The 27,551-nt window shown below is 36.7% G+C and overlaps 1 protein-coding gene across 1 annotated transcript in view; it reads right to left on the bottom strand.

The window, feature by feature from the left end:
- The window catches only part of DENND4A (DENN domain containing 4A), a 52,513-nt gene that overhangs the window by 17,282 nt on the left and 7,680 nt on the right, over nucleotides 1–27,551 (bottom strand). The window contains exons 2-14 of the mRNA XM_034066482.1: nucleotides 20,249–20,578; nucleotides 19,394–19,643; nucleotides 18,053–18,122; nucleotides 16,373–16,542; nucleotides 15,452–15,693; nucleotides 13,072–13,138; nucleotides 9,640–9,698; nucleotides 8,844–8,988; nucleotides 8,092–8,267; nucleotides 6,051–6,151; nucleotides 4,227–4,445; nucleotides 3,419–3,564; nucleotides 382–515 (exon numbers count right to left, since the gene is read on the bottom strand). Coding sequence (XP_033922373.1) covers nucleotides 382–515; nucleotides 3,419–3,564; nucleotides 4,227–4,445; nucleotides 6,051–6,151; nucleotides 8,092–8,267; nucleotides 8,844–8,988; nucleotides 9,640–9,698; nucleotides 13,072–13,138; nucleotides 15,452–15,693; nucleotides 16,373–16,542; nucleotides 18,053–18,122; nucleotides 19,394–19,643; nucleotides 20,249–20,556 — 2,087 coding nt within the window. The 5' untranslated portion in view covers nucleotides 20,557–20,578. The remainder of the gene's footprint in view (nucleotides 1–381; nucleotides 516–3,418; nucleotides 3,565–4,226; nucleotides 4,446–6,050; nucleotides 6,152–8,091; nucleotides 8,268–8,843; nucleotides 8,989–9,639; nucleotides 9,699–13,071; nucleotides 13,139–15,451; nucleotides 15,694–16,372; nucleotides 16,543–18,052; nucleotides 18,123–19,393; nucleotides 19,644–20,248; nucleotides 20,579–27,551) is intronic.

The following is a 27,551-nucleotide window of genomic DNA, read 5'->3' as shown; positions in this document are numbered from 1 at the left end:
GCTTGACCTCTTGTTTCAATGTAAACAACTTCAATTGATAAAATCATTTGCTTTCATAGCATTTTCTTTAATTAATGTGTCAAAGGCTTGATCTTAGTTAATAAAAAAATTATTGTGTGGCTTAGTCCCTAGTGAGCATCATATGACAGAGGTTTCTAAAAATCAATATGAATAATATCAAAACTACCTAAAAGATTAAATTAGATTTAAAAATGTTTCCAATCAGTAATGAAGAAACCCATAGAGAAACTCACTTAACATAATCATAGGAAAAATCTGTACTTTGTGGGTATAAAAAGAACCTAGAAACTAAAGCAAGATTTTGTAGAGTTAGGATGCTGTTAGGGTTTTGGCTAGCATCCTACTGTGTCCTTGTATTACCTGTATTGTAGAGGGTGCTCTTCACCATTTGGCAGATGGGGAATCTCAGGTGGTGTTATGAAAACTGTATGCTCACTCTTGTATGACTCATCCAGCTCTATAAGTCGTGTTTCCCCAGTTTTGTCCATATCTACCTGGAGAGTTAGGTTAAATAAAAAAGTAGTCACTTGTGTTACTGTATTTTCTGCTGTTTCAATGACACAGTCAAGCAGGACAAAGTCTCTAGCAGCATCAAAGGACTGCATCTTAAAAGCAAGGATGCCTTGTAAAGTTATAATGTGAATAGTTAGTGTTGCATTGATTTTGTGAACTTTACCCTAACACAACTGATTTTCAATGATGTAGTCCAAACTGACTGTTTGCAGGTAAATGTAACAAGCAGTTGTACAGAGAAGTTAGTCTTCCTGAAAACAACCATTTCTGGAACTATGATTTCAACTGCAGCAGTAATTTGGAATCCATTTTTAAGTATGAAATTAAAAGTTATTTTGCCCCCCTATTTTTCTTTATTTTAACACTGAAAACAACAAGAAACTATATCCAATTGCCTGAAGCATACAGAATCTACAAAAACCACTATTTAAGCAATTTCAGTCACATATTCATTAAAGTCATGCTAGCTTGCAGAGACTGCAGAAATACACATGCATTTAAAGTGATAATGGGGTAAAAATATGTGACCTTACTAAAATTAAACTAACTTTGTTTTCCTAAAGAAACAGCAACCTGAGAGGTGAAGGGTAGATTCCTAATCTATTTTCCTTCTTTCAGATAACTCAGTTGTACGTGCGGAAATACAAGAAAGGCACCTTGTAAATAACACTATTATTAAGCATAAATTAAAGCTGCACTTGTTTTGTTTTGAGCCCTGTAAGTGGGAATTTGACCATAAATCCGGCTGTTGCAGAGAGGAGGAGAGATTTGCACTTGCAAATTAACATCCCTGCTCTAAAGGCAGCAGCAAAGACACTCCTGAGCTCCAGGCAAGTTTCAAAGCATCAAACGGCAGGATCAAGTGGGAGACAACTGTAAAATAAAGTACTCAAAGAACTTCATTCCCTTACTTGAGAGCATTAAGAACCAATAAAAAAACCAAAGCAAAACTTGGTGACCCCAAGCAAGATATTGGGTATCTATGAACTGTTTCCCTTTGAGAAAAAGGACAGACAAGCCTTTAACTTACAAGCTTCCTACTGCTACTGATGGCACCACAGAACCACAAGGAACAGAGCAAATGTAACATGTATTACATTCCACCTAAGAGCCTTTACTTGATATTTGTACTGATATTCATATTGCTTTACCTTTGATCTTCTGTCACCCACTGTTTCTCCTCTAATACCTCAATAAGGACTGCTTCTGCTTGTGACAGGAGATGTGTCTCCATCTCAAAGAGCTGGCACTATCAAAAACTATTTCCTTCCTAGTGCACAGAACATGCTTTTTATTCACATATTGATAGTGTTCAGCTCACATATTGTCACACTTTACATTTATAACCATTATTTAAATGGTTTAAGTGGCAACCAAATTACAGCCAAATGCTACATTATTTCAAAGGCAGGAATAAGCAACGTGTGGAACGCAAGGATGCATATTCTTCATGCCTTAAGAGTTTAGCAACATGTACAAAAGCAGGTCTATTCCACAGTTCTCTCCCTCCAGTGAGGTGGAAATATATCAAGTAGTTTCAGTAGAATTCCTGAATATTTAAGATTTGATAAACATACAAAGAGGTGTTCTCAGTGACACGTTTTACTGCACGAGACAGATGGAAAGTATTAGCAAACTGAACCAGCCAAGCAGCAGGAACATATGGCTCCTGAAAAGCAGAAATAAACGAAACCTTACTTGGCAATTTAAATACTTCTAGGAATGTAGAAACCCCACAGTTACAAGTTCCACCAGTGAAATACAATGAAGCCAAGAGCTTAAATATGTATTGAACTGAGATCATTTTTGAATGGAAAAATGAAAACTTGTGAGGCAATTACACCATATCCTTCAGTAGGTGAAATGGGGAATCAATTACAATCTCTGCTGCTGCTGCCTAGGATAAAGGAACACATACAAGAGATTACTCTTCAACTTACACTATTCTTACAAATTATTTGAGGCAGGGCTTAGATATTTTATAGATAACTAATTTCACAGCACATAAAACTTGCCTCAACCCAGTAGCCTATAGCTACACATAAAAAAGTGTTGTATCATCTTTCAACCCCTGAGATCACTCTTTCATGCATATCCTTTTGGGTAGTGGTTTACCCAGTGAAACACCTTAATATATAAGTAATATATAAATAAATATTCACTTGGGAATATTGGAATCACTGAAATTTGATGGTCAAAGAGCATCTTGGGTAAAACTCTAATTCATACAGCAGTCCTTGGTATACGTCAGCATTTTGACTCTGTACGTTACTATCAGGCATAGTATCAGAAATAAGAGAAAGCAAGAAAGAGAAGCAGGGAAGAGAAGATGAGGCAAATGTATCATTGTTCAAAGAAATCCTACATAGAAACCCACTCCATGTCAATGAAAACCAAGTTCCACAAGCAGTTCTAAAGCCATGGCAAATCCTAAACATATAGTAACTCCAGTGCCTCAGTTTCCCCACAATTACCACTGCCATAGAACTAATCATCTCATTAATAAAAACAATTGAAATGATCACTGACAGAAAGGGAAGTTGGAGAAGTACAAGTGTTTTCTGTAAAATTTATTCTCATGGCATTATCATGAGCTTTTCTTATAGTGGAAAGAAGACGCCCACAGCATCAACTAGTAAAATAGCTGGTATTAGAGCAGATAAGCCTCTGCTTCAGCTGTACAAGTGGCTACTTCACCTTTTAGAAGCAGAAATGAAACAAAGCCCAACAAAAAAAAGGAAAATGGAAAGCTACAGTGACTAAAAAAGGGAAGAAAAAATGGAAATAAACTTGCACTTCAAATATATTTTACTTGCACAATGTAAAGATACTGTAAGAAACAGCAGAAGTTAAAAAACCTGTATGTGTATGAAGACATGCTTACTTTATCTACGCAGTCATCAAAAAAAGCAAGGCTTGCATCCTTATCACTGACAAAAGAGCACTCTTCAATGAAGCGAATAAACATCTGAGTTTTGGTCATCAGCGTGTAGAACTTCTGATGTGAACGATCTCGACTTTTGAGGAAACCTATAAAGTGAAATCAGAATCAGGTAAGAATGCCTGAACCAAAGAAGTCCTCACCAAAAGTCAGCATACATTCTACTAATGAGCAGTCATAGAATCAGAATGGTTTGGATTGGAAGGGTCACAGAATCATAGAATAGTTTGGGTTGGAAAGGACCTTAAGATCATCCAGTTCCAACTCCCCTGCCATGGGCAGGGACACCTCACACTAAACCATATCACCCAAGGCTTCATCCAACCTGGCCTTGAACACTGCCAGGGATGGAGCATTCATAACTTCCCTGGGCAACCCATTTCAGTGCCTCACCACCCTAACAGTAAAGAACCCCTGCTATGGGCAGGGACCCCTTCCACTGGAGCAGCTTGCTCCAAGCCCCTGTGTCCAACCTGGCTTTGAACACCCAGGGATGGGGCAGCCACAGCTTCTCTGGGCACCCTGTGCCAGCGCCTCAGCACCCTCACAGAGAATTCTTTTCATAGTATCTAATCTAAATCTGTCCTCAATAACCTTCCTGCAGTGTTTGCCACTTTTGTGCAATTTTATCTGCACCTTTACTTTCACCATTGTTTATAACATTAACACCACAAAATGTTTTTATTCTTTAAGTAACAGAGAATCTAAAATAATAAATTGGTATACATAAAACAAGTTTATGAGTCTTCACCTTGTAGTTCAAACAGAGAACTGGCATCTGTAGCTGTTTCAGAGGGTGCCTCTGTTATTGGTCTGAGATAAGACCTGTAGCCTTTTAGTATTGAGGCCATGAAACACAGAAATGCTTCCTGGATCTCCAAATCTAACAGATGCAGCTTCTTCCCAGAATTAAAATCGTAGTCATTCATTGCTAATTCCATTAATGCATCTTCTCTTGGTCGCTGTTGCACTGTGAACAAAAACAACATTATAATGGTTTACTTTCTTCTCCCTCCCAGTATTCGTAAAAGAAAATGGTATCCTATTAGAATCACTGACTACTGAGCTCCATTAAGTTTGGAACAGATTAATACATGCTATTAAATTCAATCATGATGTGCCAGAATGGATTCAGCTTGACCTTTTATGACTTCTGTATCTCTGGATAACATCAAAAGCCTTTATTTATTTACATTTACCTTTTCAGCACATTAGTTACTACAGCAACAGAGAGAACCAGTATGGATAGAACTTTAAAAAAACCCCTCAAAGAATGCTGTTTGTGGAAATATGTGAAAATTTATACAAGAGCTTCTTAAAGAACCATATTTTAAGGATAAACAGATAGATGGGATGTGCATTAGTTTTCTTTTTTACAGTGCTTTTCATTTCAAAGTGTTTCCAAAAAGCAGGCAATACATATTAAGTACCTATATACTCAGAAAAGCACCACTCTCATGAAAAGTGGCGCCTCCAAAATACAACACAATGCAAAATGCCAATGCAGAGAGAAAGAAAGCTTTTTATTTCAAGCTCTAGCAAAATGCCTATTCTTAAAGTAGATACTTGTATCAACATTTTAAAGCCATCAGGACTCTAGCTAAGACTTCACTGCTGCAATAACCTTCTGTTTCTATATATTCTAATCGGGACACGGTTAAAGTCTAATGACCTCAATAGCCAAGAAGGTGTAAACAGCCTTTAAAAATGCCCTAAATCCAAGTTAAATTACAAAGATCCCATGTAATATGCTTTCCAGGTACGTATTCTCAAAGATGTAGGGCTGGACAACCCCATCCTTTTCACACTCAGATTTAAGTCTTAACCACTTGGTGTCTCTGCCACAGGAACTTGATTTTACAATTGCTTTACTGCTGCTAAAGGCTCCTTCCGATGCCTATGAAACTCATCTTCTAAGCCAACAGGTAATGCCAGAGTGCTGACAGACTCCCTTCCCACTTCACAAAGCCCATTAGCTCTGGTACCCAAGCACATCCGCTGGCGTTGACTACATTGCTATTTCCAAATGCTTTGTTTTAAAGAAGTCACTAACATAACTCTTGCCAATTTCCCTTTCTCACATTAAGATTCAATATACTTTGCCTGTATCAACAATCAATTTTCATTTTTACAAATATTCACTATTTGTGCTACACATTAAAACCCCCAAAGTTTATAAAACATTACTTCCATCTTAAAATTTAGATATGTCAAAGTTATCTCAATTGCCAAGATATCAACAGACTTGAGCAGGCTTTGAGGACCAAAAAGTCTTTATTTGATCCTGGCCTACACTTCGCTTTACTATTCCCTTCTCATAAAAGCTCTGCTTTTTTTCCAGTGGGAAGATAATCAATACAAAGGGGTATCCACTGAACATCACCTCCACCCCAAAAGCCCCTATGTAGGTTCTAATCTCTGAACTTAAAGCACAGCTTTTCCTATTCCATACAAAAACATTATGGCTTTTTAAGGTGACTTTTTATATATGTCAACATATTTAATCAGCTATATTTATCTGTTAATGTGGCACACTGTATTCAATGTACATCTTGCTATGTACTTTCCCACTCACATTCTGCCAGTTGCTGATATAAATTACTTAAAGTGTTCATGAGATTTTTACAAGGTTTCTTTGGTAAGATCTTCCATGCTATAGTTTTCTTATCTCCAGTTCTGGAAGGAAAGAAACAAAACAGAGTGAGTATACACATAAAGAGTGTGTGTCTGTAGGACTGTATTTCTCACCAGAGAAATAGGAGAACATAGAAAATCTGCTCCATTAAAACACAACTGAGAAGGATTGAAAACCAACCAATGAAGTGAAACTTGATTTACTATATAGAGACTGATCGTAGCAATCCAACCAATGCCCCATATTTCAGGATGACAGTTATGCTGTCACTCTTTAGCACTGCAATCAATCCACTTTGAACTCATGCAAGATGGATTAACAGTATTAAGCACCAGCCATTGCACAAGCCACCACCACACATATTGTGATCTGAGTTATCCTTACTTAAACTAGGATGGAGATAATGACTAGAATGCCTATAGTAACCTGAATTCAATATGCGAACTGCTTTGTGTTTAGCAAATACAGATGTGGACTTGAGTGCATCATGATGATAGTGTTCAAGGCCAGGTTGGATGAAGTCTTGGGTGATATGGTTTAGTGTGAGGTGTCCCTGCCCATGGCAGCGGGGTTGGAACTGGATGGTCTTAAGGTCCTTTCCAACCCTAACTATTCTGTGATTCTATGAAGATGAAAGAAAATGACAATATTCTTTGTCAACAGAGGGCACCAGCAAGCCTCAAGACCCTTTGGTCACAGAGTTCCCAAAACTTTAAGCATTTGTTTGATACTTTTTCCATATGATGAAATAGAACTAATCTGTTCTAAGAACATGCATTGAAAGTCAACTAGAATCTACTTATAGCTGAAATACCTGTTCTATGGGACAACAGAAATAACTGGAGATAAAGGATTTTCAACTAACGGATTAGACAAATACCAAAAGAAATGCACAAACACGTTCTTCTCAACCAAACAGTAACAAAACCAAGACTTAAGTTGTCACAGCCTAGCTTGCACTAGTTCCTGAACATTTCAGAGCAGAACTGCTATACCAAACTGAACAAGGTTTTCTATGCACAAATACTTAATACATGCAGCATTCTTTAAATCCACACAGAACTACTGAGGAAAAAACCCCACAAATCAGAAAACTTCAGAAAAAAGGTTTTAGTTAGGCATAGTGATGCTGAAAGACTGCTACCAACAGGAGGGTGACACAAAAGAACACTGACCAGAGATGAAGTACATAGTGAGATTATTAAACATTATACTGAACTGAAACTTTAATTCTGAAATACAATTTTAATCACTTCCAAGTGTTTTAGAATCTTGAATTAGAAGCCTTACACTCTTCCATTTATTTTTATATCACATCATTGCAAGGAAATGAATAATACTCTGGTTTGAGTATCATAACAATGTGGACTGTTTCCCCATGGTTTGAGAGCACTACTGTCCCATACTCGTATTTTAGATACTAAATAATTGGTATAACAGAAGAATGCAGTACTCTACACATTTCTGAAGGAGAAATATGATAATACTGTTAATTCAGTTGTTAACAGTGGCATGATCCTAAGTCTTAATTAAGATTCTCACCCACGAAAGTTAACATCTCTATTCTCAACATGAATTTCCTATACTTAAGGTTGATATGAAGTGTGATTTAATTGTTGTAATTTTCAAGCAGATGCTCACATGAAGACACCAGAATTTCTTGACGACTAAGAAACCTCATCATGAGAAACAAAATTTACTGTTCTCCTGCAGGCGCAATGAAGTGAAACACAGTATGGTTAATCCAGGAAATGTGCCAAGATGTGCAATAAGATTTTAATGTAAGACTAAAAGGCAATAATGTTCTGTGAGGATTGCAGCTCTACTCTGCTGTGTTGAACAGGAGATACAGTTTCTAGAAGAAAGTTCAGATGTTTAAAGTACCCCTCCCCTTCAAGTTTTGCCAAAAAACCTAGTTCTTGCATTTGAAAACAGGAAACAAAAGAAATTAACATAGAAGAAATAGTTAATAAATACTTACTGAGAAATTGTATTGGTATCTAGGTCAACACAGCTAACGTCTGGTGGAGGGTCATAGAGATCAAAGTATCTTGAATCAATTCCCACTATGAATGGGCATGGTGCACTTAACACATCTGCCAGTGCCAAGGGACAGAGAGGAATATAGGGGCAAGGCCAGTGGAAGGGAAATATCATCTTTGGAAAAATGCAGAGACAAAAACATAGGTTTAACATCTATAACAGTATAATCTATGCAAGCAGAAAACACACTCCACTAACTGCTACATCACAATTATTTAATAGATAATTATTACTAAAAACCTATATGCAGAGTATTGAATAAAAAAATGCACTCATTTCTCTAAAATTCAATTTGTGGTATAAAGCTCTTTAGTACAATAGACTGCATAGAGCAGAGGTACCAAAACTGCTTAGTGCAGACACACAGGAAAGTAGCATGCATTTCAAATTCTGCCAGAGACAATACAGTGCTATTTGGGAACATCAGGAACTTGTATTTAGTGCATTGTGATGACCAGACAACATCCTTATTTACAACATCTACACACAAAGAACCAACAACAGTTAGTCTTGCTTTTCCATATTTGTGAGCTATCATTAGCGTTGTGACTTTTTCTCTCTAATTATTTTTATTCTTATTTATAAGTAACCTCTAAGCCTAACAGCACTCCTACTAATTTTAGATTTCATCTAAAAAAAACATTCTTTTGTTCACTTGCAGGTATATGATTAAAATAACCCATTACTTACAGAGACTAATGCCTCTGTCACACTAGTAAGGACAGAAGGTCGTAATGAATGGATGAGAATTTTATGCTCCGTCACAGCAAATACAAGTAGAGTTACTGCATTTTCAGGTCCTAAATTCTGAAGTAGTGTAGAAAACTTGCCCCCACTGTAAGAGAACATTAACACACTGGTGAGTTACAGTGCACCATTAAAAAATGCTCAACAGCAAAAGAGAAAATCAGGCATTAGAGTGGGATTTCATGAACATACACCTGCAAATCTTTCTTTCAAAGACTGCAAAAGCAGACTACATGGTACACTTGACTGTACAGTGAAGAATGGTTACTTCCCAGTAGTAACAATTGTCTTTAACCATAGTCTTTAATCAGCCTAGACTATTTTCAGGATATACACATGATGATTTTTCTTTAAGGAACAACTTACAGGGAGATAACATGCATGTCTTTAATCATTCTCCTGAACTGAGACATGACAGTTAAGACAGTCACAGAACTCTTTCAACTCCCTTGCAAAACAAAAGCTTCACTATTTTAGGAACCCAGGTACCAACTCCTAGAAAGGGAATTAACAATCTATATTCTGCCTCAAGAACCACTATAATGACTTGAAAACACATAGATGTTGTTCAGTAAGTAGGTATCCTTGTCAGGGCTTGGGTCTAATCACATAAATAAAGCTTCAGACACACTTGCTACAAAAGGCATCAGAGAAGGTAATTTGCACAGTTACAACTCAAAGTACCAATCTTTTCTGCAGTGTAGATCAGAGTACATTTCACAATTAAACAGCCACTTGCCTCAGTGGAAGAGGTGATGACACAGGTTGGCTAAGAATCAGGTTATCATGTGGAGATAGCTGGAAAAAGATTTTAAAATACATTCTTTTTATTGTGAACTCTGGACATATTTATTAGAACTTAACACAACTATAACAAAGAACACATAAACATAAAATTTAAACTAAGCTGAACCTTACATATCCCAATTGTACAGCACCGTAAGAAGCAGTGTGCAGTGCTGTGCATCAGTATCTTCTAGTAAAAACCAGGCAAAGCACAATCTTTCTTTCTTGGTCAGAACTGAACACATTGCATATTCATAAAGAGGAATTTAAAATAGCTAATACTGCAAAAACCTGAATATATTAACTGCTGAAAAATAAAGCCTTCTGTATTTTAAGGGAAGTGAGGACCCATACTTCATACACAGCTTTCAGGGGCCAGAGTGGGGATTCTTTTTGGATTTAAGGGGATAGAGATGGATAATATGCATGAAAGGGAGAGATGTCGGGTCATAGCGTAAGGTAATATTTTCTTCAGAAGACGTAAGAATTAGGCTTTTAGCTGGCAGAAACAACTCATCTTTGATAGAATCTTCAAAATTTGCATTAGTTGAAGAACCAAGACAAAGATCTTATTAATTCACATTTCTTACAGTGATATGACATCAAGAGAAATCATTCATATGTTCAGCATGAATAGGATGATTCAAATGAGGACAAGCATACAGACAGACAATCGACTTATCAGAGCTCAGGCTGACATTTTCAGACATAGTAAACCCAAGGTAACAAGATACCAGTTACTTTCATCCTCCCTTTAAGTGGCCATGCATTTTCTGTCTACTGTATGAAAGCACACATACAAGAAGCAGTAGTAATTTAGTAACCTTCAGTAACATTTCATTTCTGAGTGATAACAGACAACCAGACAACAGAAGATGAGATGAATTAGTAACACAGATTCCAAAGCACTAAGTCACCTAACACTGTGCCTAGACAGACACACAGAACACAAGGTATTAGCAAGAGTCTCTACAAAACTGCTTCCTTGCATATTTCATGTAACAGAGCTTTTGAAGGCTGATGCTACATTTAGCTTCAGTGACAAATGAGGATGGCCACACCACTCTACATGCTAGATTTATCTTCAAATAAGTCACCTGCTGACAACCACCACCATTAGCTTGTTCAGGGAAAGAATTCAGACAACTCATTTTTTTAGACCAAGGTAACCTTCATAAACTGCCCTCAGAAAGGAAGCTTCAGCCTAATGTCCTATAGCTTTTGTATTTCACAAAAGCAGATCAACACCATCAAGCATCTATCCCAGGAGCATCTCCCCCTTAGGCAGAAGGGGCACTTACTGACCCCATTCTTCAGAAAGACAAACACATTATTCAGTGTGCTCTTGAAGTTTTCAGGTTGTGAAATACATCATTATAAGAGGAATATCTGTGTAATAACAGGATGTAGGACATGGAGAATGTGGTCTGGCAGATCCCAGATCTGAAACAACTTAACAATGGCAGCTGGAGACCAGGAATCAGGAACATTCCTGAATGTTTTACTAATGGCTAGAATTTCTTGGAAACTTAAAAGTCAGGCACATGTCATGCTCTTTCTCACTCGTAACAGATACCAAGAGGGATCTAAGAATGGGTTAGATATCCATACTGGCATACACGTTGTTACTAAAAATACAGCAGGTTTCATTTTCAGAAAGCATGTAAGCACTTGCAAGAAATTCTCCAGCAACACATACTCAGAAGGATTTGCAATACTAGTTATTTAGCAAAAGATTACCATGTTTTCAAATAATAAGCTTCAGAGTGAAACTACTACAAGAAATGACTGAAGAACAGCAAAATGAGATCCTAAAAGCTTGTCATTTTCAAGAATATAGACATTTCCCCCACTATTTAGGAAAACGTCTTCAATACAATCACCTGTGATTTTATTCAGTGCAGTATCAAACACAACTCAAAAGTCCGTGAAAGCAGCTGAAAAGGAAGTACTTCTTAAACTACCACTGCTTATTTTAAAAGCAGGTTGTCCTCTATCTGTACTATCAGCTACTAAAGCTGTACTAACCTCATGCATACATTTAGAGAATGCTGTGCATATATATACACACAGGTAAGTAATAAATATACACAAGATATGTAAGGTATAACAGACAGAACTTCATGCCACTTGCTCTAGGTTCTCAGACTTTGTTTCAGGATATACACCCATGTATACTTTGACAGAGTTACCCGAAATTCAGACTGATAAAAATTGAATGTTTTTCTCTAAACTGACTTAAAGTTCTCTGTAAATGTGGTTAAATGTTCCCAAGCACAAATATTTTACTGAATGTGAATTAAGAAAAACCCAAACCAAGAACTGGATTTTAAATTGAACTTTAAAATCATAATAAAAGTGACAGAAGTGTCAGTTTCAATATAACTGTTCTCCAATCCCTTTTCAGTATTAGTAACCAATGTCATTTCTGTCGAATACCCAAATATGTTAAGGAAGATCTTTAATACTCAATACTCAATGTATTTACTCCGAAAGACTTCACTAGCTTATGGGCTACTATATTGAGACTGAAAACTGCAAAGGGTTCTCCATGCAAGTAATAACAGAGAGTTACACTGGTTTGATGGATTCGTTCAAAACCACATGACTGGTAGAATAACTACAAGCAGAGTAGAGCTGTCTTTTCCTTAGCAATCAAATTTTAACATGTCTATACCCATTCTGCCTCTTAGGAGGAAAAAAAGTATCAAGGTTTAATATCACTTCATTTAAGAAGTCTTTGAGAAAGGGATTTCCTCTCTCTTGCCAACAGTGACATGGGTGAAATTTCACATAACTGGCAACCTAATTCTGGCAATTATATCCTTTCACTCACACCCAGTAAAATATGCTGGGTCTTGCAGGTAGGCCAGAATAAGGGTCATATTTGATGAAGTGCCTCTGTTGAATGTGTGCAAGTCTTGCAGTTTTCAGTAAGAGCTATCCATTATGTAGAGGACAGCAGGAAGCCCTTTGGGAAAAGAGGTAATCAGGAATATTCACCTCACATCTGGTTTTAATTTTATTTATTTATTTTACACTCAGCCTTCATACAGTAGCAAGAAGAAAACAGTTCAAAAGCTACTGCAAAAGTCAAACCAGATGCGGACTTTGAGTAATTCTTCATTAATTTTCATATACTCCGAAAGAACAAAAATCAGGTTCTAAGCTTACTAAGCAGTTCCTGAAAGATCTCATTAAAGTCTTTAACCAAAAGGAAACAGAACAATGTGAAATCCATAAAAATTAAGTGTATGAATTTAGGAAAACAATCCTGAGCAATAAGAACAAGTACAACATAAAAATTCCATTTTCCATTTACTAACCTGCTCAACTACTGTTTTGTCTCCAGTCAAGACACAGCGATTAAGAAATTTACACTTACCTGAACGAGAATTCTTGGCCTCTGAGGGGATGGAAAAGGAACTTTATGCATGAAATGGGAAATGTGTCTAAAGGAGAAGAAAAATACTGATTTAGTGGAAGTTACAAGCTTCAACTGCTTTACCTCAAGACAAAACTATTGTCAGTAACAGAAATCATTATATAAAAATGGCACATAATTATTCAGGAGATAGAGCAAGAAAACCCAGCATCCAGACCCTACAGGGATTTTCTGACCTTCAAAACCTGTTTTTCTACTAGTGGCATCCCAAATGGCACCCCAGATTATCTATCAGACCACAAGGTTGGTTTATGAGACTGAAAAAGTACAAGGAGCTTTTTAACAAATAGAAATAAAAGTAGAATATTGATGTTTGAGTACTATAAGACCATATTACAATTGTGCTTCTAAGACTGGCTTGAAATAGCATGATTCCTCAGGGACAATAACTGGTTATTTGCCAAGAAATATTCACAGCTGTATATCAGAGAGTCATTAACTTCATTTTCTTCACTTTCAAGTTAAAAATGTTATATAAGATTTCTAATGAAAAAGTATTAAAGTTCTTCCACAAACTACAAATACAGATTTATTTTTTTAAGCTCTCAGTTTTATGAAGTGACTGAATTTGCACAAGTTCTAAATGTGTAGGAGTTCTACATGATACACATTCATGTTTAAAGCAACTACTTGCAATCAGTAGAAAGTCAGGAAGAACCAGGTATTCCATCATAAATCACATGCTACAGCACATACAACACTTTTCTGGGATTTCTGCAACTCTTACCATTATTATGACACAGACACCCCACATTGGAAGAAATTCAGACAACCCCACAAATAAGCACTGATTTATGCAGAAGACTTGCTCTACGTATTTCTCATTTAAAGCTATACATTTCATGTTTTACTGTAGTCACATATCACACATTTAGATGTATGCAAAACCCCCAATTTCTACTGGTTTTAATTTTGTGTACTTGTGTCAGGTTTAACTTTTTTGTTGCAGTTCTATAATGACATAACAGGTCTTAACCATAAGCAGAACTGTGCCTCCTCTCCAGCACTACTCAGCTGATCTCCCTTGAGTCAGCATCAGTGCCTGTGCAGCCACATGGCAAATAAGAACAGGAAAGGAATCAGGCTGACAACGGATTTGGGGTTTTGTCTTTATTACCAGTGTATGAAATGGCCACAGACCATATAGCAAACATCAAGGGAATGGCCTGCTGCTTACAGTAGCCAGGCTGACTGGAAATGTTCAAATACACACATATAGCACAGACAGCCTTCATCATTTAAACAGACAAAGAACCTAGGCCAGATACTATATTAACTTCGTGCAACAGAGTGTAGGTGTACTTAAGCTATTCACAGTAAGTTGACCAGTCAGTTTACAAATCAGAATAAGCAAATAACTCTGTAAAATCAAAATTTGTAGAATATATTATTTCCTTCTCATGCCTTCATAAAAATCAAAACCCAAAAATAGTTCTAAGCTTAAAAAAAATAAAATCTTTTCATTTTTGGAAGTTTGCACTGTCAGAATTTTAAAACAAGCACAGTAGATACAAAGTGGAATAATGAAGTGGGTAATAGCAAAACATCCTCAATGCACAAAGTCTCGTAGAAGTTAGTACTGAAGTTTAATCTGAAAAAAGTTTGATGTGTAATAAAATATAAAAGCAAATAGTGAATTTGAAATCTGATGCACTGAAAAGTTATGTAAGCCCAGATGTGCTAAACGATATTACATATCAATTACAGGTATCATAGATCATAGAATAGTTTGGGTTGGAGGGGACCTTCAAAGGTCATCTAGTTCCAACCCCTCTGCAAGAAGCAGGGACATCTTCAAACATATCAAGTTCCTCAACCACTTCTTGGATGTAAAGATTTTCTCTGCATTTTAAAAGTGAAATCCTCTATGTAAGAAGGAAATTAGGTTTATTTATCACAAATAGAGGAAGATCACTAGTACAAAAAAAAAATTCAATCTGTTTAATTACCTCTCTGTACAAATAGGCATTTGAAAAACCCCACAAACCCACGCATTTCATTCCTCTACCTTAATATATGCAACATTAAGAAAGGATTTATGATCTTGCTCCTCCTAATCACGATGCTAAAGGGTACAAAGCTAATTAAAAAAGGTTTTCTGAGACACTATTGCAGGCACTTAAATTACAAATAAAAACCTGGGTTTATTTGAGAAAATAGGTAAAGATACATTTAATCAGCAGAGAAAAGTGTTTAATCTTGTGTAGCCATATTTAATGCTTGATGACTTAAAGTCAAATGGATATTACAGGAAACTTAGAAGTAAAAAAAGAGCTCTCATTAATTGAAACTACTGCTACAAATCTCCAAAATTACTTACTTCTCAATGGGTAGGACATGTGGCCCAGAGATGGAGTAACGATACAGAAAGGTAAGGAACTTCTTGAAAGCATCAAAGAAAGGCCAGTGAGAGAGCAGACAGATGCATTTATTTGTTTGAACTGTTCTGCATGTGTCTGACTTCCCCTCAGCAGCAGCTGCTAATCCCAGTTGAGATTTTTGCTTCTCTGTGAGATTCTCTTCAGGATATAGTTCATAAAATTGAATAGCAGCACCATATACCTGCAAACAACAGTAGATTTGAAGTCAATAAATCTGCCTCAATCTTCAAAGCAATCTAACAAACCCCAAACATGCAAGGGAAATCAAGTCTATATTACTGCTTAAAAAGTTACATTAATGCATCATCTTTTGAAGCAATGTATTTTGGAATATTCTTATGGCTGTAAAAATCCAAACTGTCAGTTATTTATTTAAAACACTTAATGTCATATGAGAAAGAGCAATTTACAAAACAATTTAAGTGAGAGAAAAAGAATGATTATAGAGAGTACCACTACAATTGCCTTTAAAGCTATTTTAGGACTCCTTTATATACAACTCAAAGCAGTATTATTCTGACATCCAATCTGCTTTTTAGAACAAGTAAATACATGCAAGGCTGTTTCCATGCTTGCAATAAAAATAGTATACTTGCATGTAGACGCAGTCAGAATTTTTATAGCTCTCTAGTTTCAAAGGCCAACATGATTGGAAAGCAAAGGAGTACAGGTTTATATGACCAACAGTCCGGCAGTGAAACAAATACAAGTCACTCTTTAAAGCAGGCTCTGAGAATTTAAGCTTAAGCAAATACATTCAATTTGCCTATAAAATTACAGATTATCATCATCCTGAACAGATAAATGACTGAATTTTCAACTGAAATTATTAACTATTATTTTCTAAATTTTCAAAGTACCTTTTCTGCAGAAGCTCCAGTTAGTACAAACGTAGAAAAAACTGGGAGAGGGTATTTACTGTTAGATGGCCAACATTCAATTGTTGCACCCATAGGCAGACAAAAAAGAGGCACAGATTCTGGTAATGGGAATGATTCATAATCTTCTTCGGGATATCTACATATTAATCCTATAAAGGCAATTTGTAAAGAGGTAGTTATATAAGGAATAGCAGAAATGTATTTGTAATAGCTCATTCCATAAAAAATGCCCAGAAATATCATCTATGAGCATACACTAAATTCAGAAGATCATTAACGCAGTAAATAATCAGGCATAGCAAACAGCTGAAAAGGGGCAGCAAGCTTCAAGCGCCTAAGGAGAAATCACCCGACTAAAACATTGGACTGAAGTCCCACTTTCTATTCTAGGAACGATTCATAACTCATTTATCTTTCTGTTTGCAGGTTGTGTGCACCTCAGCTCTTATAATAATTCACATTCATCACTGGTATTAGTAAAGATTTAAAATTTAAGTTAAAAGCTGGTAACCTGGATAATTGAGAAATAAAACTGATACCTTCAGCTATGAAAGCACTTAATTCCTGCCAACAAAAGTCTCCTGAAAAGTCTGATATGTTAGATATTAGATTATTATTTTTACTATCAATAGAATCAAGCCAATTAATTATGCTGATCCACTTCAACTGAGGATTCAGCTAATGGGCTATCAGACTAATGTGTTTAGACTTCATTTTAAACATAGCTGTAAAACACGAAGTTCTGAAGAGGCTCTTAGCATACAGGTCTTCAATTACATCATGGGGCTGCAGCAATCTAGCCTTTCCTGTTGCCAACCCAGGGGACTCAGAACTGAGAGCAAATATTGTGGGAAGAGATTTCGGATTTCTCTGCATTGGAGCTCACCATCCTTCTTTCCTAATATACAGTGAAATATTAATGAGGAATAAAAATAGTAATCAAGAAGGGCAGTGGTCTTTTCCCACCCTCAAGAAGCAAACTTTTGTGCAAGCTACTACCAGGTGTGGGTCAAATTTCTATTTATTTATAGATTTATCTTCCACCTTTTAGTTGGTCCTAAACTCCTGTTGGCTACAGACAGCAGCACCTCAAAGGGATAGAAGTAAATTAATGCTCAAGTCTGAATCATGCTAATGACTTGCACTCAAACAAAATCAGAGCCCAACACATTTCAGCACAGCCATAGCAAATCTAATTCTGACTTATAAATAAAACAATGAAATAAAGATGATAGTCAATCCAAAAATACTTCAAGAGCTCAGTGCCACTGGTGTGCAGAGCAGTGTGGAAATCTGCAGTAACCTTCATTTTAAGGAACATTTTGATCATGAAAATACGCCAATTTTTGCAGTATTTACTTCTGCATATACACACACAGATCCTTAAGAGTTATCAGCAACAAAAACCAGAGGTGGGACACACACAGGTTTGTGAAACCTATCAAAACACAACTGAGCCTCCAATTACAAGCAAATTTTAAACCAAACTGTTTAGTACACTGTTTTAGAAGAATTCTTTGGGGAAAGAGCCTTTTTTTTTGGATAATGGTAAGGCAGCGTCTCTGTCAAATAATCCTTCAATAAAAATATCTATTGCGCTACAAACAAGCCTGTACATCCTGACTTGAGGATTAAAAAAGCTAAATAGTAGTTACATACCAGCTTTATATGATATGGTGTTGGTTTTTGCCACAGACTTTTTATAACATAAATACACTGCTGAGCCCCACTGTAAAACAAAAGAAATTAATGGATTACATGATGAAACATAACAAAAGGATGTACCAGAAGAGAGTGAAGAAAAAGCTCCTCTTCCTTGTTTACAAAGAACCATAATTTACACACAAAACCATAGAGCATTAAGATGTAGGCATTTTGGGCTGGCTACACTATCCTTTCTGACAACAACACAACCATGTAACTGAAAGGAAAGCAGCTTGGTAGCTCCAAGCTAACCAACCCATGGCATATGTATAAATCTATATATATCTATAAACTGCAACTGGTTTATGGACTGAAGCATGACATCTGTAAATTCTTCTCCAAAACATTTGTTAACACAGCTACAGAATTTTAAGTACAACTGTAATCCATATAAATATTTAAACCTTTCTCCATTTTGTTGAACATCTGGATTAAGTGTGTATATAGATAGCTATACATACATCCATGCACATATTTATGTATATATACATACACACAGGCTGCAATGTTTCTGTTATTAACTACATTTTAAATTAATTAAATTAAAGTAATAACTTTAATAGTTAATTCTTTCATGTCTACATTTATATTTTAACCATGTTAACCTTTAACCCAATTCCTTATTCCATCTCTGACTTCAGAGTCTGTAAAACGTGGCAGTACAACATCAGAGTTCTTGCAGCTTCTGACCAATTCTCTTTCTGGCATGGTTAATATTTTAAAATACTTTTGAAGTTCTCAATTTCTGGACATGAATAAAGAACATGGAAAGCCACAGAGAAGACCAGCACCCTTTAAGGGGACACAAAAGGTTTTATAGATGGAAGATAGAACAATTTCCATTAGACAGCACTCCCGTAACCCAGTCAATACAGGGACTGGTAGAACTGAGAAATCCATTTGCTAATCTACAGGCATTTATGTAAAAACAAGTACAGATCAATTTCCATGATCTTTTTTGCATGATACCACTTGCACATGAGGTCAGAAACAGCAACATCTTTAAAACCTCCAGTTATACACATGATGACACAACAGGTTCTCAAGAACTAATCCAAAACGGCTGAAGTCAGCATTTCCAAATCAGCACTAAAAAGATTTATTTGCTTCAAGACCTCAAAAGAGACTCTGTTCCAACCAGGAACAAAGAAATGGAATCCTCCAACTCTTCCAAGATTGGATTTCTCTTTGGAAAGTGCTTATCAAAATTTGTCACTCTGAGAACTGTCACAAATACTCCACATGCATTATACCCCTGAGTATCAAGTGTTCAAAAATCTAGGTTTTGAATCTTACCATGCTATTATTAAGATTCTTGTCAACCTTGCAGAATGTGTGTGGAGGGGTTTCTCCTTTACTTGGTATGATTATACATATATCCGTAACAGCCAGGGTGTTCAGTGTCATGTTTTCGGATGCTCTTCGGTAAGTGATGTACACTCGCTGTGATGAGGCACTGCCACTGATGTTAGCAGGCCGACCATAGGGAGTGGTTTGAATTATTTTGCAACCTTGCTTCACTCTTTCTTTCCCATCATATAAAACCCTAGTTGAAACAGGAGGAACAAAAGTTAGAAGGCACATCTTCTTTAAACACTTTGAATACTAATACTATACTAAGAACTATAACTAAACAGTACTAATTTAAAAGCAGCTCTAGTCTCATCTCTGATCAAAACATGTTTATGGGCAGGTTCAGGTCAAACTATAAAAAGCTGCTTACAGAAAAGCTTCATGTCAATGAACTACACTAGTTTCCACATGTATGATCACTTTAAAGTGTTTTATTTAGTGCAAGACAGTGTTATTTTCAACTATTAAAGATTCATTGCCTGATCCTAGAACCATTGTACAACTCATCTCTTTTCAATCTGTATTAAATAGGTTAAGCATCTTATCTCAACCCAAATATATACACTGGAAATTATAAATGGCTTTGAAAAACTCCAGAATGCAAAGGATTACAGCTGTCATTAAAATCCATTCAGCAGGCATTTTTCCTACCATACTGGTTACCACTCAAGTCAACAAGTATCTTCCTGTTTAGAGTTCTGCCTCATACTAACAAAGTATAATATTTCAATAAATCTGCTTTATTTGCTCATTAGTCAAACTGCCAAAATCACCTACAGGAATAGAAAACCTACTCACCCCAAATCAGTAAGTGGGGGCTTATCCCTTCCTCGGCGATAACAAAGGTACATTTGCGGTCCTACAAGACTGCCATTATTGAGATCTGCAGACAGGCCTGAGGGAGTAACATCTATACATTTATATCCCTGAGGAACTTCCTCCCCCAGAGATTTATTAAGTACTGTTACATCTGTAATAGGTTCTTTTGGTTTAGCGATTTTATGGCAAGCATCATTGAAGTGGATTTCTTCCTCTAGTGGTTTGGAAATATCTGTTAGTCCCGCGACAACAAAGTAGTCGGCAACACGAGCCCCTTTGTCTTCCATCTTCCATTACAAGATGCTCTAACTGGTAAGAAAGAAATAAGTATCAGTATGTTTAAAGGCAATTGTAAGATAGCAGAAATAATAGAATTATATTTATCTTAAAAAAATACAGTAACATAAATGAAAACGCAATAGAAGAATACAAAAGAAATGGAAAGATCCATCATGAGATCATGTAACGTTTTTCAACTGTACCCACAACCTCTCTCCAATTTGGAATTCTGAACCACAGTTGTGAGTTAATGGTTGAATTTTGGAATGGAAAACCCAAGTGGCCTCTTTTTGTTAACTGACACACCAGAGTAACTGAACCAACAGGCACAATAACAGCAAAATGCTATCCAAAGTTTCACAAGGACTTCACTACTGGTGAGCAGTTTGAGCCAAACAAGTTCTCATGTATTTTGCATGTAGTTTATTACCACACTGTTCACCGTGACAATGGATCTTCTAAAGCATGATGTGCAACTAATTTGTTTCCCAAATATTAAATATATATGCAAAGGCTGTCTTGATTAGTTTAAAGATAAACATTTGCAGCTATCACACCCCATAAGATTTTACATCAGATACCAAGGTCAGATCTTGGAGTATTTTTGCAGGCTTAAAGTTGATGTAATGTTGGTTTATAGCATATGGGGGCTCAGATCCCCGATATGAACCTATCCATGTCCAGCAATATACCAGCTTTTATCCCAAACCTTTAAAGCAAGTCAACTTCAGTGGCTACAGACCACTGTGAAACAAAAACATTCAAGACCACATGAAGTTTTTCATAATAAGAAGCAACACAGTCCTGCTGTTCAGTCAAATTGTGTGGGGAAATTACATCCTTCCTGGAACATATTGATTAGAAAAAATATCTTCATATATAATTCTTTCTGTATATTTGTTTTGGGGCTCTTTTTGCAATGTTTGCTACCAATGTTGTAAATTACCTTCAGCACAGGACAAAATAATACATATAGAATTAAAGGATAGCCTTGCAAAGAATATGTGCACCACATAGCAGGAGATTGAGTTTCCCTTTTTTCAGACACTTCAATACTATTGCAAGCCACTTAAATCCCATATCTTATTTTCTTATTTAACAGCTTGATTTTGCAAGGAAAGAAAATACTCCCCACTCTTTCATGGAACATTGAGCAATAGGCTAAAAACGTTTATCTAAGTCACCCATATGTGCTGGAACCTCAGTAAAGTAGCTTCAGGAAGTTTACTGTCATCAAGTTCCAGACTTTTTAAGCCAGACAAGATATTTAAAACTCCCTTTTGCTCAATTAATTTTGTTTGGGTATAAAATTTTATTGCATGAGAAATTGTCGCAACACTCTCAAGAGCTTGAAACATTCAGAAACTCAATCGACACAATTCAGAACAGTTTGAATGGTTGGTACAAGACTTCAGTCTTCATCAGGCCACCTTTACTCTGGTTGCTGTATCTCCCTTTATGTTTTGCTCCAATACCATCATGAGTTCAGGATTTCGCCAACAAATTTTCATTAAAACAAGCAAAATAACTTTGGACATTGCTCACTGATATTGAGAAATACTAAGTTGTAAGTTGATACCGGTACATTTAATCAAACTGATTAAAGCTGTTGGAAGCTGACCTCAGATTTCCAGCATCAGTCCCTGCTCCAGAAGGAAGAATGTAAGCCTGTGCCAGACCACCACTATCAATCTCATCCACCAGGGCAAGAAAGGTAATTGCATCTTCCTGTTCTTATTTCATAGGTTGCTTGTTATTTTGTTGCAGTAACTGACTTGACTGGTGACTTCTAAAGCCACAAGGAAACAAGTAACAGTTTTAAGGTTACTTGCATTATTCAAGAAAACACCAAGAAAAAAAACCCTAAAAATACCCCTAAATTATCCAACCTTCTTTGCTTTCTATATGGTCAATAAGTAACATGGGACACTTCAGACCACATGATTACTGGGAACCAGCCACTAACATACAGTATTCTACCAGTTTGCAAACAACAGTTCAGCTTGTTTTCTGAAAGAAGAGAGAATCTAGTTACAAAACTAAGCTGTATTTAACCTAAAATCAGTTATTTCAAAGCCATCTGGAATACGTTACTCAGCAGTATATGAGATCAATAACTACAAATTGAAAACTTCTTGAGTGATATATCTGAAGACACACATCCAGCCACTGCATATGCTGCCCATTATCCGACTGTACATCTGGCTTCAGCAAACAACAAATGCATGGGGAGATAAAGAAGCTTCATAAAGCATCTTTAAACTCCAGCAGAAGCCCAAACACAAACATCTTTTAGCTACCATGACTGTAGTTCTAAATATTTTATAACATAAACAATTCTCTGTAAAGCTTAACTATGTTATACTACATTTTAACTGGGATGAAAAGTTTCTGTCTTTATTAACCAGCACTCACTGGATAAGCTGTAATAGCCTTTTTAAAAGCTACAATACACTGGTAAGCATTTGGTCTTTAGTTAAAAAGATTGAAAACAAATAAGAGCATAAGCAGTTGCTTTTAAAAAGCATCATTTAAAAAATCATCAAGAAATGTTGAAAGAAAAAATAATTATGGTTCATAACAATAATCAGGAAAAATCTATGGTCAAAGGCTTCTCAGAAGTACTCCTCAAGAACTGCTGCAGAAGGCAGGGCTGGCTAAGTAAAATCTACCAACCAACTTAAACTCAGTGCTTACACCATCATGAACTCTGGTGAAAGAGCTCTCTATTAAGACAGAAGATAAACTGAAAGCTCGCAAGTCTTGCATGTTTGTGTATGAAAAATGCCCCACAATCACAAAGCAGAAGCACCACAAAACTGAACATTGCCTTAAAGATGATGAGTTGGAAAAACAAAGTTTAGTTTGGTCCTATTCTCATTAGCATTATTTTGCAAAGCTACACCAGTGTCTGGAGTGCTTGACAATGCCTTTTTAATTGAAAACTGGCTTAGTAATCAAAAGTTATACAAACTATGACTCTTAAAATTGGAAGGCTTATACCTTCAGTGCATTAGCAGCACACCATTCCTGTTTAATTAGCCAAGACAGCATTACAACTAAACAGAAAGACATATACACATTATACCGAAGAATCATACCTATCTCACAAGCCTATTATTTATTTCATATTAAGTTTATCCTAAAATTCTTAAATTCAAGCATTTATTTATCCCCAAAAGCACTTTCAAGTAAAACTGGGACAAGCTCTCCTCATTTAGAGCCAGGTAAAATTAGAATCCCCTACGTACAAACAGCTGCTATCATACAAATTTGCTTCCTAAGGTTATAGCAAGTCATACAGAAGTCAGCAAATCTATCATGATTTTAAGCAGATTTTACAGAAGGAGGAGGGAAGCTGATGATGCATCTTTCATATCTGCCCCATCCCTGACAGTGTTCCAGACCCTGCTGGACGGGGTTTGGAGCAAGCTGCTCTAGTGGAAGGTGTCCCTGCCCGTGGCAATGGGTTGGAAGTGGATGAGCTTTAAGGTCCCTTCCAACATAAACCATTCCATGTTCTATGATGATTCTATGATCTTCGCCTTTGGATATAAAGGCTTGCAGCAAAAAATACAATAAAATAGATATCAAACAGTTCAGTGGTATTTTATTTAAGCTAACTTAAGACTTTACTAGAGCTAGTGTGGTACTGAGTTTTCAACATCTGTTTACCATGAGAGCAGATTTATGCAAACTTTATGTTAACAGACCCCAGTAAAAAGGTGTAGAATGTGAGCTAATTCAGTGACAATCATTCTATGAAAAGCAATTCATACAAACTGAAATTCAAACAAGCTTGAGTAATATCTGTAGAAGCTGTTACCATGAAGGTATTCCAAAGCACACTGTGATTATGTGTATCACACAATACTGCAAGTCAACTTCCAGGAAATAAAGCCAAACCCCAAACAAAACAACACAAAAAGTCACATTGCACAACCATGTTGCGTGAAGCAGCAGGTCCCAGGTGAAATTCAACAACATTAACAGTGTCACAGTGAGATGCAGCTACTGTTGCTTCTCTACACATCAGTCATCCGGGGATAAAAGGTTGTGCTTTGAAGACAACACTATGGCATTATAATCATAACTTCTTACAAAAGTCTCTGGAAATAAGTGCAATAAATGGTCTTTAAGCCATCTCATGATAATAACTTTTAATGGACTATATATAATTAATACCATTGGAATTTAAATACTATAAACATCAGCAAGAAACAAAATATCCTTGTGAACAGTATACTGACTTGTAAGACAATATTAAACATACACAGACTTAGCAGATCATGGCTATATAAATGTGGGAGAACACTGGGCTTTTGGGATTTCCAAATGCATGGGAACAGGGGAAACAACCAGATAATCCTACCATAGATCCACAAACTATTCAGCTCTGCTGACCAACAAAGGGCAAGCTCAGTCTCATTGTTTATCCAATGTAATTTTTTAATAGCATCATATTGCTTCATAACCATTTTGCAAATTTGAAGTAATAGTTTTCTCTCTTTTCACTGTTGCAGTTCATAGGTGCTGGCATTTTAACGACTCAGAGAGAGAGACTAATCTGAAAAACAAAATCTGTGATCTAACCCTGCAGGTCTAGTGCCAGTGTTAAAAGAGAACCAAACTGCTGCAAAGTGCAACCCAAGCTGCTATTACAAGAAAGATGATCAGAAGGTCTGCAGAAGCTCCCTGGGGCTGACCCTTTGGTGTTAAAATGCTCATGAGACTCAGATATTAATTCAGAAAGCAGAGCACATAGGCTAACCTATTCTGCTTCCAATTTTTTATTTCTTATTTGCCATAAGCTATCTACAACTGTCATGTAGAAAGCAAAAACTGAAAGGCATGATTTTGTACCTGCTCACATATTTTCAGACAACTCAATCAGCGCCCAAGCTTTCTGAACAGATCACATTTTTCATTCAAACACTGTAAGAGGGATGTACGCATCAGCTTTTCCCTCATCACATGACCAAAACTAATGCGGATGTGCTGCATATTCCATCTGTGCAGCAGTAACTCAGAAGTACAGAGTTTACTATAGATGCACTACACTATTTCCAAGGAAAAAAGTACGGATATAACCCATACAGCTTGCTCCTACCCACAAACCATATAGAGGTGTCTTGTAAGTGGGCTTCAGACCAGAACAGCTCTAGCAGTGCCAGCTTCTTTCCAGGAGCCAGCTTTCCTAGATAGCAAAAAAGGATTTACTTCTGTGCTTTTTGCATGTGCAAGAGGTTTATGACCTACGAAAGACAGTGGTAAGGACCATCCAACTCCACAACATTTTCACCAGTCCAACTCTGGCAGACACAAAAACCACCACCTTCTAATCTTTTAATCTTGTCTTCATTCCATTCCTGCCTCCATTTTTCTTTGAGAATATTAAATCACTTATTAATTTGAGTTCCTTATTAGGTCCTTATGCTGCCTGAAGCAAGTGACATTTCATTTTGTTAGCCTGACTCCAAAGAGATGTGTTTGTAAACAAGGAATGATGCTCTCCCAGTGTAGGCTGGAAACCAACACAGGGGCTCTGCAGCACTTCTTTTTTTTAACAGTTCAAAGCTTTATTATAAATGGTGATTTATTTTTTTAAGCATTCATCATATAAACACATTCCAAGTACTTCCTTCCTTTGAAGGCACATGAAAAGCAGTCAAACACACAAAGCAGTGACCAGTTTATAAAAATTGCCAGTAAAGTTCTAACAGTCCCTAGAGTTTCAGTCTCCTGTGTGTGTTACTGTATTACCCCATTCAAGTATGCTGCCAACACATAGAAACGTTGCAACTAGTCATGCAAGAGCAAAATGAAGTTAACTAGATCAGTCAGCCCTGCTATAGCTACCCAGAACCATTTCTCAGCCATGACACTGCACAAATCACATGAGAGCTTAGCAGTCTTGAGAACACGAGAATAACTGCAGCTACACAGGGAAAAAACTTCACCTCACCCTTAGGCTTCCAAAATTGCCTGGCACAATGACAGATGAGCCTGTCCCCCCTGTGTTTCCTTTAGTAACAAACAATCCTGGGAACAAAGCAGAATCACCTCAAATATCACAGGAATTCTCTCCAGCCAGAACACAAGCCTCTTGAAAACTCTACCGATCTGCTCCCTACCTTTTCATCAGGGCATTGCTTCTACCGTTTGCCTCTCTTGCTGTCAGCCAGGCTTTTAACACAGACTTCCTGTTAAAGTTTCATTCCCTATAGAAACAGCAAAAACAAAGATTGAACAATGTACACATTTGTTGAAAGTCATACTTGCAGCTCACTCCACTCACATTAAGTGAACACTGCGAATCCCTGTGGGACTCGCTTGCCAAGGCAACGTTACATGTCACTTAAGCATTAAAAAAGTACATGAAACCAGATTTTAAAATTAAGAAACAAACCATCGAGTTCTATGCTGCATTGATATATTAAGAACATAAGAACATCTAGTGCTTCAAGAAAGAAAATAAATGGTTGAGGCAGCCACTTCAAATAATTTCAACTCTCCCACTGTTTTCTGATGATAAATACCTCCCATGCCTATCTACAAGCATTAGCCAGCTATGAAAGTGCTCTTTTAGCTCAATAACCTTTCCAAGTCTACTTCAAAACATTGTTCCTCTTTGCAAGATACTGATACTTAAGCAGCTCCTTGTTAATTCCACAACCAGCAATACACATGTACTCTTCCATCTAGCCACCTCATTCCAATTCCCCATTCTTGCAGCTAGTGTGACAGTCCTACTGCCATTTATTGGCATAATTCATTGGTTTTCTTCAGATGTGGTAAACACTACTATGACCACTTTTAAACACTGGTATGACCACAGACAGCTTGAGCTTGTGTTTTATACTCAGGCATGTGCAAAGCCTGTCCTATATTTAAGCATTTTGAAGCAGCAGCTTTCCACTACAGGCCTGAGAATACCTCACTGGAGACAGTCTCAGACTTGGATCTCCCTGACCAACTCATTAGCACCAGGAAGGTGTAGTCA

Source organism: Melopsittacus undulatus, chromosome 9 (assembly GCF_012275295.1).
Source record: "Melopsittacus undulatus isolate bMelUnd1 chromosome 9, bMelUnd1.mat.Z, whole genome shotgun sequence".
In the NCBI taxonomy this organism is placed as follows: domain Eukaryota; kingdom Metazoa; phylum Chordata; class Aves; order Psittaciformes; family Psittaculidae; genus Melopsittacus; species Melopsittacus undulatus.
Note: the sequence above shows the minus strand (reverse complement) of the source record. Positions and strands in the feature narration are given on the sequence as shown.